This window comes from Dromiciops gliroides, chromosome 3 (assembly GCF_019393635.1).
Source record: "Dromiciops gliroides isolate mDroGli1 chromosome 3, mDroGli1.pri, whole genome shotgun sequence".
In the NCBI taxonomy this organism is placed as follows: Eukaryota; Metazoa; Chordata; class Mammalia; order Microbiotheria; family Microbiotheriidae; genus Dromiciops; species Dromiciops gliroides.
Window position 1 is genome coordinate 582,293,179 of NC_057863.1, and position 17,833 is coordinate 582,311,011.

General features: G+C 40.0%; 1 protein-coding gene and 2 pseudogenes across 1 annotated transcript; 1 reads left to right on the forward strand and 2 right to left on the reverse strand.

The window, feature by feature from the left end:
* The first annotated feature begins 522 nt into the window (after window positions 1-522).
* LOC122749678 (olfactory receptor 51F2-like) lies at window positions 523-1,467 on the forward strand. The gene has a single exon (XM_043996146.1). The coding sequence runs from the start codon at window positions 526-528 to the stop codon at window positions 1,465-1,467; it is 942 nt and encodes a 313-aa protein (XP_043852081.1). The 5' UTR covers window positions 523-525.
* A 2,376-nt stretch (window positions 1,468-3,843) lies between these two features.
* Window positions 3,844-5,940, reverse strand: LOC122748021 (annotated as a pseudogene).
* Window positions 5,941-15,444: 9,504 nt separating this feature from the next.
* On the reverse strand, window positions 15,445-16,390 carry LOC122751077 (annotated as a pseudogene).
* Window positions 16,391-17,833: the final 1,443 nt, after the last annotated feature.

Consider the following 17,833-nt stretch of genomic DNA (forward strand, 5'->3'; position numbering starts at 1 on the left):
AACTGGGAGTAGAGTTTTAGTGAGAGAAAATCTTTGCGGTTCCTATAAGGAGCCATGAGAGGTAGTGTCGAATATTAAACAGAGAGCTAGCCTGGAATAAAGAAAAAGACCTGGTTTCAAGTCCTCCTGATGTGTACTTTCTGTATGATGCTGAATATCTTTCCAGTTTTGTAGAAAAATAAGAACACAGGTTTTGGGATAGTAGGTAGAGTTTGTTGTACTACTATCCTTCACCATAAGGAACTCATCCAAAGAAAGATTTTCATTTCTTCCAAAAAATATTTTCCCTTTCTTTTGGATGTTCCCCTGAATGATCACCAATAGGGCACAATATACATTGTCCTTTTTTGATAACTTTATTGAGAGCAGGTCAAGGCCAAGCACTTGAGGTTCTCCTTTTTGTGTATCTCAGGACCTCACCAAATGGGACTACTTGCATTATGGGGGTTCAGTGAAAAATTTCTCTCTCTTTTTTCTTCCAGGATTTGGAATTTTTAGCTTGGAATTTTGCCTCCTCTGCTCAGTATGCTATCTTTTATTAACACTACTTCTCCCCTCACCTTCCTTCTCACTGGTGTTCCTGGACTGGAAGCCTTCCACAGCTGGATCTCCATTCCCTTCTGCTGTCTTTATGTAACTGCACTTTCAGGGAATAGCATGATCCTCTTTGTCATCATCACTGAACCAAGCCTCCATGAGCCTATGTATTATTTTCTCTCTATGTTGTCCACCACAGACCTGGGTTTGTCTATCTCTACCCTGGTCACCATGCTAGGCATATTCTGGTTCAATGCAAGAGAGATCAGTTTTAATGCCTGCTTGGCTCAGATGTTCTTCATTCAACTCTTCACAGTCATGGAGTCCTCAGTACTCTTGGCCATGGCATTTGATCGTTTTGTGGCCATCTCTAACCCATTGCGATATGCTACTATTTTAACAGAATCAAGAATTGCCCAAATTGGAGTGGCAATTGTCACACGAGGGACAATTATACTTACACCAATGGTCCTTCTTCTTAAACGCCTGTCCTACTGCCACAGCCACGTGCTCCATCACTCCTACTGCTTCCACCCTGATGTGATGAAGCTGTCATGTACAGATACTAAAATCAACAGTGCAGTAGGATTAGCTGCCTTGATCAGCACTGCTGGGGTGGATTCCATCTTTATTCTCCTCTCCTATGTCTTGATCATTAAAACTGTCCTCAGTATCGCCTCTCCGATAGAACGGCACAAGGCTTTCAGCACATGCATCTCCCACATTGGAGCTGTAGCTATCTTTTACATCCCTCTCATCAGCTTGTCCTTTGTCCACCGATTTGGGAAGCAAGCTCCTCCTTATGTGCACACACTCATCGCCAATGCTTACCTGCTCATACCCCCAGTGATGAATCCAATCATCTATAGTGTGAAGACCAAGCAAATCCGTAGAGCAGTGTTCAAAATCCTCCTTCTAAAGCAGTCCTAGGTCTTACTGAGGATCCAAACCCCTCATTTGTACTCCTTATGTGAAATATTCAAATATACTGAGTGTCCAGTGAATGAAGATGAACTTTTCTCATTGATTTGGGGGACAGTAGAATTCAATTTACCTCCTCAGTGAGGCATCAGCAACATCTCAAAGTGAAATGGGGAATGAAAAAAAAAATCAGCTTCACTTGGTGGGTTAGTTTCATGCTGTAAAAGACAATGTGACATTACCAGAGTAATCAGTTTAATAATCAATCTCTGCTGTACAGGATAGGAAAGTGCTTATACTATATGCTTTGTTAAAAATTAAATTGCTCATAGTTTTATTTCCTGTTTCCAGACTTTCTTTTAACAATCCTCCTTCATACCAAATAGACATTTTCCACAAATGGTACTTTGTAAAAATCACAGTTGACCCTTTCTACCGAAAGTCTTCCAAATTTCAATCAGCAAATATCTCTTGAAAACCGGTTGTGTTCAGGGTACTCTGATTATTGTGGAAAATATTGTAGATTATTGTGGCTTCTGAACTCAAGGAGCTAAGCTATATAATTGGTTGAAGTAGAGATCTGAAATTAGAAGACAAGGGTTTCAATGCGGGGTCTGTTGCTTAGTACCTGGGTTACCTTGAGCAAATCACTTAATCCTTTGGCCTCAATTTCTGCATCTATAAAATGATGACCTCTGTGGTCCCTTCCAGCACTAAATTTATGAACTCTAAACTGTACATATATAAATTTCCTATTATACTAGCTTCAAAGACTACAGTATGAATTTAGAATGATTATCATGTGTTTTTTTTTAATAACACTTCCAATTTTTTCTAGCACTTGGAGTCAAATCTATTGGTCAAACACCGTATATGCTGGTCTTACTGACAATCAGACTTTGATCAAGTTATCCAACCATACATCTACTCATCTGTTCACTTGTTAATAATTAACATTTAAATAGCACTTTAAACCTTAGAGAACTTTACTCATAAACATTCTAAAAGGTACATAGCATAAGTAATATTATCCTTATTTTATGGATAAAGGACCTGTGGTTAAATGACTTGCCCACAGTCATGTAGTTGTTTTTTTTTTTTTACACAAAAGAAGTAGGCATAGCTTGCCAGTTATATTTATAGAAAGTTAAATCCCCTGGCTTTAAATAGATATATACATACAAATATGAATAAACTTCTAAAAAAACCTTTTGATTACATAGGGATAGCTGGGGACAACCCCCACCCACCCCAATCACCAAACTTGCTTTTTATGCCTCCTACCCGCCAAGGGCATGGGGACTTTAACCTACTTTTTTTTTTTTAAATTGTCAAATCAGCCTTCCTTGAAGAAACAACCCTGAGGTTAAGTAGGAATCATAGAATAAAAAGAGGCAGTATTCCCATTCCCTGAATGGTCCTGGGCTTTTACCCACCCCTGAGCATAAGGACCTCCTCTGCTTTGTTTCCTAATGTAGGCAAAAGAGGAGAGGGCCCAGAAACAAAGGCCCAAGTTAACAACAGAATGATTATCACCCTGGCCTTCAGAAGGATGGACAATATGAGTCCCCCAAACCCTGGAGAGCTCTGTCCCCCACAAAATACTCATCAGTCCTGTGATGTTTAAAATCTATATTGTGTGATCGCCTTAAATTAGAAGCTTCAGCATCAATCTTTGGGTATTAAACATTTATTAAAGTATACAGGTATTCACATGGAGTTCAGAAAGTTAAGAAAAGGCCTATCTAGCATAGAGTTCCAGCCTGGTCGGGTTTTTCCTCATGTCCTCTGCCACAAGCCTGCTTCAATCACGAACTCTTCAGCAAGCTGATTGTGGAAGCCTTTTATAGGTCTGGAACAGAGGTGGTCCTTACACACTGCTTCAAGCTGATTGGTTGGCATCATCCAAATCCATTGGTTTTGAAGGTGTTCTTAAATTGAGTTCACAGTCTAGCTTCTGAGAAGAATACCTTCTTAAGGGATAGCCAGGTGTGATTACAATCCAGTTAACTTGAAGTAGGCTAATCAGCAGTCAATCCCTCTCACTTGATACAATCAGTTTAGATTAATCTCCAGGTGGGTCTTTGAGTATCTGCTAAATCCCATTATTTTATCGCAGTCCCAATCCTAGCCATGGTCTAGGCACAGGACCCTTCCTGCCAAACACCTCACTATTTCTTTGGTATTGTCATCAAACCAGGTTCAGTTCTTAGTTCCCAGAGTGGGGATTCAGTAGCTTCCCACAAGTCACTGAGTGAACAGTTAATGCTTGAAACTTTTTAAATATTGAAAATTTTTTTTAAAAATCCATCTTATGCTGTACACAGCCCTTATGACTCCCTGACACTGAGCTGGGGAGGGTGGAGAAGAGGAAGAGACAGGGCATCAGTGATAAAAGGGCCTCCTCACTTTTTTTCACCGCTTTGGTTTGGTTTCTGGACCTTTGGGTGCTGTGGAACTGTCTGGCCTGGAAGGTGGAGTGCCCCCAGGGCCAGGCTGAGAAGCTGCAAAGATATTTACATTAGGTATCTGGCCTGGGGGAACCTGAAAAATCCAGCTGAAGAAATCCTTAAGGTCAGCAACTGAAGCAGGAGGAGCTTCTGAAGTGGCTCTCTGCTGCCCACCGGGACCAGGAATCCAGGACCCAAATGAGATATGATAGGAGACTCTGGGGGTATCTGGGGAGATCCCCACATGCTGACACCCAGCCCATTCTGTGATGTCATATACTTTTCCATCCATCATGGAAAAATAAGTGATCTTGAGGCCCAACATGATTCACTGCCCAGAAGTCACCTTCCTCAGCAGGATGCATCTTGTTACATGCAGCACAATATCGGGCACAATCAAGATCCATTTCAAAACTCCTATGCTTCCCTTGACACTGGATGCACATCATAGTATTCATAGCCTCTTTGAGTTCATTCTGCAGCTTGGACAGAAATTCATTCACTGACCTTCTCAGCTCATTCTCTGCCATCCGTTTCATCTCATATTCCTTTCATCTCTCTGGATTGCTGACGATGTCTCAGGCCGCCCACAGGACCTTGAAGGCCTCCTCAGCTCTGGGGTGATGATTCTTGTCAAGATGAACCATCACTGCCAGTTGCCTATATGCCTTCTTCAGTTCCACACCTGATGCTGATGTTTCTACCCCTAGCACCTGGAAGGGTTTTAGTTCATCTTCTGGGATCTCAGCCATAGCCAAGAGCTACCTCTTCCCCAGGTTGGTAGTAGCACCCACTAGATGCTTGCCCATCTCCTTGCCTGTTGGTTCTCTGCTTGCCCCAGGGCACCTCCAGTCAATACCTCTGCACTAGCTCCACCAACTGTGGCCATATCCTGCCTCTCTTTGAGATGAGTCCAAAAGCAATACATAACAGGGGAATCCAGCCTGGAGAAAGGCCAGGTGGCCTGAGCCCACCAGCCCAATTGGTCTCCCATGCACACCAAGACTCTCCAGCTCTGCTGAAGACAGCCCAACAGCCAGACCAGGACCAAGAGTGGCACAGCACACAAGAGTCATAGCAGGTGGGAAAAAGCCCTGCCCTAGAGCAAAGTCCCCAGCATAGACACAGGAACAACATCTGAGTCCAGCTCCCCAACTGCCCAATGCAGCTTCCCACCCATACTCAAAGCAGGTGAATAACACTGCCTCTCAACTGTCCACAAGAATAGATAAGGTGCCCACCAGTTTCCACATACTGCTTCACTAACATCAACAACTCAATAGCCACCAGAACCAATTCTGTCCAAGTTGACACAGTTCCTCTGAAACCCATACCACCAAATATCTATGGCAGTCTGCCTGACTTCATTTCCGGCCAGGCTGGTGTTGAACAGAGGGACAGGGGTCCCTCCAGCCACCCTCCCTAGACTCCTCTTTAGTTGGCAGGTGATGCTGCTGCCTTCTGGATAAAGGCTTCTTTCCATTGGACAAAGGAGAAGGGTCACTGGGAACCCTGGAGGGCCCTTCTTCATCATCGTAATCTTCTTCCAGGGCTAGGGATGTACAGCAGGCCCAAAAGTTACTAAATGAGCCATCTCCTCCCTCAGAGAAAGGCCCCTCAGGAACACTGGGAGCTCCTTGACAATTACAGACTGATGGTACTGTTGAGATGGAAGAATCTCTGTTCTCCAAGTGCCCATCCCCATCATCTCTTGAAAGCTCCTTGTCTACACCTGTTTCCTTATCTGAAGATGCTTCAGTCTGATCAAGATCTTCTCCCTCCCCAGAGGTCCTGAGTCCCTCCCAGCACCTTGGCTTGGATCTGATTGGTGGGTGGGACTTTGGGGTGGTGTATTTGTGGAACAAGGATGTATTGTAAGGCAATAGGTACCATTGGGTGCAGCCTCTACTGAGTCCACAAATCCTGAGAATGAAAGTTTGTCAGGGCCCACAGTGGGCCCTGAAGTCCAAAGTGAAGAGCCACTGTGGGGTGCCCTGTACAACTTCCTTTTCCCGGGATGCTGCTGGGCCATGACCTTGGGGCTTCCTGAAGAAATTTAGGTCACAGCCATAATGATGACTTCGAGTGCCAGGCAATGTCAGTAATGCTCTCCTTCCTGAGAGGTAAGTAACCTGGGGGAGCTATGATAGCTACTCCCCCTGGCTAAGCCTCTTGCTCATGCACTGCTTCCACCTTCCGTTCCCACTGCTGCCCATCTACGCAAGTCATGTAGCTTTAAATTCACATCTCCTGATTGCAAGTCCAGTGTTCTGTCTACTATACCTTACTTTCCTAGATAAAGTCTAAAAACTGATAAATAGTATTGTTTAATTAACATTTATTAAGTGCCTACTATATCCATTGAACTTTTTCAATACATGGTCAAAGAATAAGATCATCTAGTTTTCAAAGAAAGAAATATTTGGAAGACATATAAGAGAATGGTCTAAATTACCAATAATTAGAGAAATTCTACCTTATACTTATGGAAAAAAATACCAGAAAAAATTACAATTACTGCAAGAAGGTAGGTCTATTCATGGACTGCTGTGTAGAACTAGAATACATAGGTCCATATATTTAGTAAAGCAATTTAGAAAAAAAAATCCATAAAATATGTATATTCATTGATCCACTGATACAATTTCCAAAACTATATATGAAAGAGATGAAAAAGCAAAAGGACCCATGTGGACAAATAATATTTACAGCAGCTTTTTCTATTGTAATAAAGAACTGGAAGGTATCAATTATGGCATGGCTAAACAAACTATGTTACATGAACGTAGTGGAGTATTATAGTAGTATAAGAAATTTTGGAAGGGATAGTTTCAGAGAAACTTAGGGAGACTTGTATGATGCAAAGCAGAGAGAAAACAGAAGAACTGGGGTGGGGATGATACCCTAACAACATCGTAAGGAAAAATAACAATGTGTCATTTTGTATTTGAAGTCATTCATCCATCAATAAAATAACCACCCACAATGCCAGAGGACTCATGGGAAAGCATTTTAACTCCCTCCAAATAGATGGATGAATGACTTCAAATACAAGAAGACACATTGTTTTTATTACATGGCAAATTTATGAATTTTATTTGCTTATTTGTTACAAGGAGAGTGATAGACATATATAGACTGATCTCTGTATATATACACCCATATACATATACACATACACATATATATGTATGTGTATATTATTTATATATATATATATATATTTATATATCACTATCCTTGTCACAAATTATACAAACACATATTTCATTGGGGGCTTGGTAGGGAGAGGGGGAAGTAGTGATATTTCTATTTCCCCTAGGAAATTCACATAACCTCTGTTTGCCTTAGTTTTCTCAACCATAAAAATGAGCATACTACTATAACCTACTTCACAGACTTGCTGTGAGGATCAAATGAGATAATATTTGTAAAACATTATAGTATATTTCTTGGCACATAACAGGCACTATATAAATGCTTATTCTCTGTACCTCCCACCCCTGCTTGTTGTTGTTTTTGAAATTCTGAATTAAAAAAGAAAAAAGCTCCAATTCCCTGTGCTGAGACTTCAATACATACAAAGGTAAAAAATACCACAACTGGAGGGCGGAGCCAAGATGGCAGAGGAAAGACATTAAATGCACAGAGCTCCTGATACAATTACCCCAAAAACAGCAATAAAAGAACCCCTGGAGCAGAAAAACATGCAAAAATATAGACTGAAGTTATTCTCCAGCTATAGATAGATTACAGGGGAACGTGAGTAAAGTCCAACCCTGCAATCATTCTGACAGGAACCCTATCCACACCACTGGAGGAATTTACCCCAGAGCCTCTGAATCGGCTACAGTACCAGTGTCTTCTAGAACTGAGCATGTGGTCGGGTGAGAGGGACAAACAACTGGCTGGGGTGGGGGGGAGTTTAGGGGTACCAGAGGGACCTAAGTAGGAATTTGGCTCTCCCATCCCAGAAGGGAACCAGGAAGAAATTCCGAGTGGCGGGAGGCCCAGGTTGGGGAGGGGCACAGGCTCGTGGAAGATAAGAACCACACCACAGAAAGTACTGCTACTTGGTTGTTTAGTAAGTAAGCTTGAGGGTATCATTGGACCTGAGAACAAGACAGGCAAGAGTAAAACCTGCCCTCCCTCAAACCAAAACACCTGGGACCCTCTAAAGCTGGGAATAGTAGTAGAATGAAAAAACAGGGCCCTCCAGTGGAGAGTTTAAAGTCAAGTAAAAGATGAGCAAGCAAAGAAAGTTCAGAACTATAGAAAGCTTCTTCAGTGACAAGGAAGATCAAGTGGCACCATCAGATGAGTAATTCAACCACAAGGCCCCTACATCAAAAGCTTCCAAGAAAAATATAAACAGGTCTCAGTCCATGGAAGCTCTCAAAAGGGACTTTGAAGAGAAAGTAGGAGAGATAGAAGGAAGATGTAGAGAGAGGGAGGAAAGAATGGAAAGAGAAGTGAAAGTAATGAAGGAAAGTCACAAGAAAAAGTCAACAGCCTGAAAAGCCAAATAGAAAAGGAGATTAAAAAACTGTCTGATGGGGGGCAGCTAGATGGTGCAGTGGTTAAAGCACTGGCCCTGGATTCAGGAGTACCTGAGTTCAAATCCGGCCTCAGACACTTGACACTTACTAGCCGTGTGACCCTGGGCAAGTCACTTAACCCCCATTGCCTAAAAAACAAACAAACAATCAAAAAACTGTCTGATGAAAATAATTGCCTAAGAATTAGGATTGAACAAATGGAAGCTAGTGACCATATGAGAAACCAAGATATGGTAAAGCAAATCCAATTGAATGAAAAAATAGAGGGCAGTGTTAAATATCTCCTTGGAAAAACAGCTGACCTGGAAAACAAATCCAGGAGAGATCATTTGAAAATCATTGGACTACCTGAAAACCATGACCAAAACAAGAACTTAGACATCATCCTCCAAGAGATTGTGTGGGAAAATTGCCCTGATATTCTAGAATCAGAAACTAAAATAGAAATTGAAAGAATCCACCAATCACCTCCTGAAAGAGATTCCAAAAGGAAAACCTCCAGAAATATTATAGCCAAATTCCAGAACTCCCAGGTGAAGGGAAAATACTGCAAGCAGCTAGAAAAAAGGAATTCAAATACTGTGTAGCTCCAATAAGGATAAAGCAAGATCTAGCAGCTTCTACATTAAAGGACCAGAGGGCATGGAATATAGTATTCCAGAGGGCAAAGGTACTGGGACTACAGCCAAAAATCATGTGCCCAGCAAAACTGAGAATAATTTTTCAGAGGAAAAAATGGGACTTCAATGAAAAAGATGACTTTCAGGAATTTGTGATGAAAAGACCTGAACTGAATAGACAATTTGACTTTCAAATACAAGACCCTGGAGAATCATAAAAAGGTAAACAGGGAAAAGAAATCACAAGGGACATTAAAAGGTCAAACTGTTTACAGTCATACATGAGAAAATAATACTTCCAACTCATAAGAACTTTTTCAGTAAGAAATACACAGAGGACACAGGTCTGAACTGAATATGAAGGGATAGTATTTGTAAAGCATTTATTTTTTGTGTATCCTTGTCCTTTGTGGAGCAAACAGGGTGGGTTTTCTGGTGTCTGGGGCCAGATTTGGGCGCTGGGCCTCCTGGGCCCAGGGCTGGTGCTTTGTCCACTGTGTCACTTATCTAACCCATGATGACATCTTTAAAATAGGGGTGAGGTGTAGCAGGAATAGATGGGGGAAGGGGGGAGGGGAGAAGTGGAATGGGGAGAGGTAGTTCACATGAAGGAAACAAGAAAAAAGCTTATGGAAGGGAGAGGAAGGGGGGAAGGAGAGGGGGAGGGAGTGAACCTCTCTATCATCAGAATTGGCCCAAAGAGGGAATAACATGCATATTCAAGTGGGTATAGTAATATATTTTTGCCCTTAAGAAATGTGGGAGGAGAAGGAGATGGGGAGGGGGGGAAGAAGAGGGGAAGGAGGGAAGGGAAGTTTGGAGGAGGGAGCTGTAAAAAGCAAAACACTTTCGAGGAAGGTGAAGATGTTCTGCATAACATCACATGTATGACATATATTGAATTTCTTGATTTCATAGTGTGATGTTTAAAATCTAAATTGTGGTCACCTTAAATTAGAAGCTTTAGCACCAGTCCTTGGGCATTAAACATTTATTAAAGCCATGGAGTTCAGAAAGCCTATTTAGCCTAGAGTTCCAGCCTGGTCTTGTCTGGTTCTTCCTCAAGTCCTCTGCCACAAGCCTGCATCAATCACGATCTCTCTCCAGCAAACTGATTGTGGAAGCTTTTTATAGGTCTGGAACAGAGGCGGTCCTTACACACTGCTTCAAGCTGATTAGTTGGCATCATCCAAATCCATTGGTTCTGAAGGTGTTCTCAAGGTGTGATTACAATCCAGTTAACTTGAAGTAGGCTAATCAGCAGTTAATCACTCCCACTTGATTCAATCAGTCTAGATTAATCTCCAGGTGGGTCTTTGAGTATCTGCTAAATCTCATTATTTCATCACAATAGGGAGAGTTGAGGAGGGAGGGAAGAAGAAAAATTTACAAAACAGAATTAGCTCAAAGGCCTTAACCTCATCAGAGTGGGCTCTTGGAGGGAATAACACATACACCCAATTGGGAATAGTAATCTATTTAACCCTACAGGAAAGTAGGAGGGGAAGAAGATAAAGAGGAAAGGGTGAATGAAGGGAGGGTAGAGTGGAGGAGGGGGCAGTCAGTAGCAAAACAGTTTTGAGGAGGATTAGGGCAAAAAAAGATAGACAACAGAGTAAATATCATTGGAAGGGAATGGAATAGAGGGAAATAGTTATGATGATTGACTACAATGTCAAAATGTATGGTACCTACTCTGCTGGGCTGTTGTGAAGAAAATTCTCTGACAAGTTCAAGGTACTGTATAAAAATTATGATGAACAGGATGTTATCAGAAAAAAACCTGTAAAGACCCACGTGAACTGAAGCAGAGAGAAATGTACTGTATACAAAATAACAGCATTAGTGTAAGATGATCTGCTGGGAAGCACATGGTTATCTTCAGCAAGGCAGTGATCCAATATAATTCTGAAGAACTTATGAAAATTGCAGTCCATCTACAGAGAAAGAACTGATGGTATCTGAAAACAGACTGAAACACATTTTTTGGACATTTCCTTAATCTGAAGTTTTTTTTCTGTTTTCTCTCACACCCTACATAATGTAAAATTGCTTTCCATGACTACTCGTGTATAATTTATGTTTAATTGTTTGAGGTCTTGGGGTGGGGGTGGGAGGGGAGGGAGAATGAGAAGTTGGAACACAAGGTTTAAAAAAAAATGATGAAAGAAAGTTTAAAAAAAATACCACAACTATTGTCTTTAAGGAAATTATGACTTAGTGAAGAGTTGCTTTATAGAAGAGATTTAAACCTTTGTTGTGTTATGAACCTCTGTCAGTTTGGTGAAACCATTTCTCAGAAAGATGTTTTTAAATAATTGAAGGAATCACTAAATTACTTTCAGAAGTTAGTGAAAATAAAAAGGTAATCTTCCCCATCCACATTCACAGACCTCCTGAAATCTATCTATGAACCTATTGAGGGTATATTGACCCCAGATTTGAGCTCCTATTCTAACAGCTTATACAATTTCCTTTCTTCAAAACCTAACTAAAATTTTCCTCCTGTATTCATTCATCAGGTATTTATCAATCCCTTATTCTGCTGTAAGGCACTGTACCAGACAAAAGTAATCTCAACCCCCACATTTCTAACCTTTGCCTTCTAGTACTAAAAACAAGCAAAAAAAACCTTCTTTGGACCCTGGAATTCAAGGCCCTTCACACTCTGCATGTAATGTGTCTTTTAAGCCTTTATTCCTTCACATATTCTATGGTTCAGATAAACTGAATGGATTGTTATTCAATCTCATCCTGCCCTTTACCATCATCCTAGGTTATACACTGTCTCTCAATCCTGGAATGATCTGTCCCCACCTATACATTTGCCTCAAGCTGTCCCTTCCTCAAGGTCTAACTCATCTACCATTTCTTTTATTTATCTACCATAATCATGTCAACTAAAAGAAATTCCCTTTTCCATCATCTTCCATAACATTTTGTTGGCTTTTTGTATACATTTAACATAAGCTAACTTCTACTCTTCACTTGGGCTCAGTGGATAAATTAAGGGGCCTGAAGTCTTCTTCTTGAGTTCGAATCTGACTTCAGACACTTACTATCTGTGTGATCCAGGGCAAGTCAATTAACCCTGTTTACCTCAGTTCCTTATCACTCCAGCCAAGAAAATCCCAAATGGGGTCATGAAGAGCTGGACATGGCTAGACAAAAACATCTAGTCCAAAGCTTCTTAAACTATGGGTCATAACTCCATATGGGGCCACATAACTAAATGTTGGAGTAGTGAAAAACTTAGCAATAGTAAAACGTTATGTATACCTATTTTATATACCTATATACAAGGGGTCATGTAAAAATTTCTTGGGCAAAAAGAGGTTTTGAGTGGAAAACCTTTAAGAAGCCTTGATCTAGCCTAAACTTCCCCTTATCATGTGATAAATTCCTTATAGGAAGGGATCAGACTGCTATTGTCTCTGTATTACTATACCTAACAGAGTGTCTATCCTATTGTTGTTGTTGTTATTGTCATTGATTCTTTTCAGTTGTGTCTAATTCTTTGTGACCTCATTTGGACTTTTCTTGGCAGAGATACTGGAGTGGTCTGCCATTTCCTTTTCCAGCTCATTTTTTGTTTGGGAAACAATCTGGGTTAAATGACTTGCCCAGAATCAGACAGCTAGTAAGTGTCTGAGGCCAGATTTAAACTCAGGAAAATGAGTTCTCCTGACTTAAGACCCAGTACTCTATCAACTGTACTACCTAGCTGCCAAAGTCATGTAGGTGCCTTTTTAAAAAAGTTTTTGAATTAGTCAAATAATTTATGAAACACTTATTATGTACTAGACACTCTGCTAAGCACTGGGAATACAAAGAAAAGTGAAAATCATGGAGCCTTTCCTCAAAGAGTTCACACTCTAATGAGGAAGTCAACAAGAAAAAAAATTACATACAGAGATTTTCAAGTGAATGAGTGAAATGATGAATTGGGTGACCACAAATATTATTATCATTTTATTGATGTAGTTCAGGATGGAAACTTTTATAGAAGGGAAATTATGGAGGAAAATAAATGGTCTGGTAGTCAGTGGATCTCCATTATAGTGCCAGCTGCCAGTAAATTTGCCGAGTAATTTTGAATGATTCACACATTTCTCCAGTTATCTTTCTGGAAATCAGACACTATACTTTCCCTGCCAACTCAGAATAGTTTTTAGAATGATATGAGATAACACAGAGTGTAAAGTAGTTCAAGAATTATAAAGTGTTAGAAAAATGGGAACTTACTTCTAAAAAAAGGATTAATGACCCATAGTATGTAGTATAGGCACAGTCATTTGCCATTTACAAAAATAGAACAAAAGTACTTTAATACTCATTATTTAACATGAGTCCTATAAGAAGATTTTAAATTGAATAAGTTAAGAATGTTATATGCTGCCATTATCTTCCCCACTCCCATTTTACAAGTGAGGAAATTGAACCTCACCCAGTTGGGACCTAGGGAAGTTTGTTTGTTTTGTGCTTTTGTATTGGCTGTCCCCTATGTGTGGAGTATACTCACTCCTCACGTTTGCATCTCACAATCTCTGGCCTCTCTCAGGTCTAATCTAAAGTGCCACCTTCTAGACAGAGACTTTCCTCAATTCCCAAGCTGCTGGAACAGTTTCTTCCAAATTGCTTCCATGTATTTATATATGTGTATATGCATATATGTGTGCATATATATGTATGTATATACATATGTGTGTATGTGTATACACATACATATAGTTATAAATGTACATTTTGTCTCCCTCAGAAGGCAGCTAGGTGAGGAAGTGGATAAAGCAGTGAACCTGTAATCAGGAAGACTTAAATTTAAATTTGACCTTAGACACTTACTGGCTGTGTGACCTGGGCAAGTCACTTAACCTGTGGGCCTTAGTTACTTCAACTATAAAATATGGATAATAATAGCACCTACCTTGCACCTTTGTTGTGAACATCAAATGAGATAGCATTTGTAAAGTACTTAGTACAGTGTCCACCATGTAGTAGGTACTTTGCTTCCTTCCTTCCTTCCTTGCTTGCTTCCTTCCTTCCTTGCTTTCTTCCTTCATTTCTTCTTTCCTTCCTTGCTTCTTTTCTTTCTTGCTTGCTTCCTTCCTTCCTTCCTTTCTGCCTGCCTTCCTTCCTGCTTGCCTGTCTGTCTTCCTTCTTGCCTTGCTGCCTTCCTTCCTGCCTGCCTGTCTGTATTCTTTCCTTTTTCTTCTTTCAGTTGGAAGAAGGTGCAAATGATACAAATCCTTGATAACTGAAAAGAAAAGAATGTAAGTCTGTTGCTTGTTAATCAGTTGTAGGTTCATGTCTCTCATTTACCTTACAAGGAAATCAAAACCAAGAAAGGTTAAGTTATAGCTAGTAAATAGCAGTGAATAGATTTGAAGAAGATCTTCTCACACCAGAGGAAATTTCTTGTTTCAAGTATGATATGTAGTAGTTTTATCAGCAAGTCACATTTAAATAGCACTTCAAATTCTATAAAGGGCTACCCTGTGTGGTAGGTAGAGGAAGAAAGGAAGGAAACAAACATTTATAAAGCAACTATTTTGTGTCAGACACTACACTGAGCATTTTACAAATGTTGTCTCATTTAATCCTTTTAACAACCCTGGGAAGTCAGTGTTATTATTATGCATATTTTAGAGTTGAGGGAACAGAGGCACAGAAAGGTTAAATGACTTACCCAAAGTTATATAATTACTTTGTCTTGGGCTAGATGTGAACTCAGGTCTTTCTGAATCCAATGGTCTTGCATTCTGGCCATCGTTCCATTTATCTGAGAGAAGGGGAGAAACAGACACAGACACAGAGAAACAGAAACAGAGATGTAGAGAGAAAGAGAGAACAAATATGAGTAAGAAGTGAATAAGGATGTAACCAGGCCAGCTATGGGTTTGGTGCCTTCCTAATATATAATCACCTAACACCAGACATACTATATTATTAGGCTGTGGATGATTTTGTTATGCAAACAACATTTATTAAATACCTACTATGTACCAGGTACTCTGCCATAAGTGCTGGCTTTTGAATGCTAAATTAATGAATTTGTACTTTATACTATAGTAAGCATGTTGACTTTGACTATTGTCATTCTGTGTTCAGATCTTTATTATGAGTCCTGTTATTTAAATATTTTTTATTTGCTAATCCCTTATAATAGCCTTGTCATCAACAGGAGAAAACTATCTAGCTTAATATTCTACTCCATGTTACATTGAGGCCTCTCTTCAAAATAGAGCTTACATTGTATTTCCTCAGAACCCCTGGTCAATGCGAATCCAGGGCTGAGCAAATGCATGTGATTACCCTGGAAGCTGAGACTCTTTTGGTCATATGGATGAGAAAGCAGTGTTACACCTGGCTTCCTTTGGGAAGGAGAACTTTGTGAATGGTTTTGTGGATCTGCTTGGTCTGAATACTATAGACAATGGATTTCATAAGAGGCAGAATCATTAAGTACACATTTGCCATGAGTATGTGTATATGTGTGGGGGATGGGGGGGGGGCTCTTTCCCAAATCTATGGACAAAGCACAAGCTGAGTAGGGGGATGTAGAAGATGGCTACAGCACCAGTATGGGATATGCATGTGCTAAAAGCCTTGTGATGCTCCTCTGGAGAGGCAGTGCTTAGGATGGTCTTAAGGAGCAGAACATAGGAAAGCAGGATAAAGACAGAATCCACTCCTGCAGTGATGATGAGGGCAGCTATACCAAGCATACTGTTGACCTTATTATCTGAACAAGATAGTTGGATGATGTCAGGATGGAGGCAATAGGAATGGTGTAGCTCAGAGCTATGACAGAAAGATAGACATTTCAGAAGCAACATCAGAGGCATTAGTATTATTGTTCCTCTAAAGAGGATCAACAACCACACTTTGATGATGCCAGAGTCTGTTAAGATGGTGACATACCTCAGGGGATTACAGATGGCAACAAAACAATCAAAGGCCATGGCCAGAATCACTGAGGATTCCATCACAGTAAACAGTTGAATAAAGAATGTCTAGACCATGCAGGCATTGAAAAATCTCTCCAGTGTTGAAGCAGAATATTCCCAGAATAGTGACCAGTGTAGAAATGCATAAAGCCAGGTCAGTAAAGGAAATAGCACATTGGTTCATGGAGACTTGGCTCAGTGATAATCACAAACAGAATCATGCCATTCCCAAAGAATGCTGTTAGGGAAAGAGAGCAAAAGGGGATTGAGATCCAGGCATGAGTATCTTCAAGCCCAGAAACACCATTCAAGATGAAGAACAATGATGAGGAAGTGGCATTAGGATAATAAGACATGGTGCTTATGGGAAGAGAATTCCTTTGTAATAGGATATCCTAGAAAGAGAAGTTTAGTTTTAATACAGCAAAATGGAAATACCTTTAATTAATTATGAGTGCATTTATCACAGCTACATAGCTGCACTTGGACCCACAAATTTCTCTCTACTTCTCCCTTCCCCCTCAAAAATGTATGTGTGTATTTATGTGTATATATATGTGGGCATGTATGGTACATCACAAGTACTCAGGCTTTTTTGGAACTTGTTTCCCTCCCCTATGAAGTATTTGGTTTGGCTTCCTAATTGTCTCTCTGTTTTCAAACTTATTGGCAAATTAAGGTAATTTTTTCTCTTAGATATTCTTCTTCCTTCCTTTCCTCTATATCTCTTTCTCTCAAACAGATAAAAAAGTCTCTCTCTTTTTTTACTCCTCTATATTATATAGAAAGGTACAAGATATAAAAGATCAGAATGGCATTTAGTATCTATGAAGGTCCTCATTACAGCCTTCTGATCTTAAGCACAGTAGGGAAATGGAGCTTGGGATGATTTTTCATCCCTCTGGTATAAAGGATAGGCTGATATCTTAAACATCTGGAAGATATGTATATATCTAAAATAACACCAAAAATGTATTGGTTTTTGTCATTTGGTTATTTTAATCTTGTCCAATTTATGACTCCAGTTGGTTGAGTGTGTTTGTTTATTTTTTGGCAAATATGCTAAAGTAGATTGACATTTCCTTCTCCAGCTCATTTTACAGATGAGGAAACTGAGGAAAACAGCATTACTTACTTTTTCAGGATCACACAGCTAGTAAGTGTCTGAGGCCAGATTTGAACTCAGGAAGATGAGTCTTCCTGACTACAGGTTTGACACTACCCACTGTGCCTCCTAGATGCTCTAACAGCTAATGGGGTATAGCTAATTCTGGGAATTATATTTTGGGAGAGACATTCACAAACTAGAATATACCCTCTGGGGAACAATCAGGGAATTGGTAGCATATCATATAGATAGTGATTGAAGAAAGTAGTGATTTTTACCTTGGCAATGCAAAGAATAAAGAGAAGTATGTTGGCAGTTACCCAGGAGCAGGGTGTAGACAGAAGACTAGATTTGGAATCAGAAGTCCTGGATGTGAATACTGAGTCTGCTATTAGCTCCCTATGTAACCTTGAGCAAGTCACAACTTCTTAAGAGTTTCCTCATTTTTGTTAGTCATGTTTTCATTTTCAAATGAATAAGTATTTTTTTCTCTCCCCCCTTGTTCCCCCAGAAAAATGAAAAAAAAAAAAAAACTATTGTAAGGATTAAGAGCTGTGAAAGACCTAAGAGTTTCTGCATTTCTAATCCTTAAGATTTTTGGACTAGATAAACATTGAGGTCTCTTCTAGCTTACTCTTCTGGATTTAAATATTTGAAGAGTTGTTATATAGGAAAAGGATTGTTTTTCTTT

What these genes read in the sequence shown, in the direction of transcription:
- LOC122749678 (XM_043996146.1), top strand. Translation starts at nt 526, where the DNA reads ATGCTATCTTTTATTAACACTACTTCTCCCCTCACCTTCCTTCTCACT.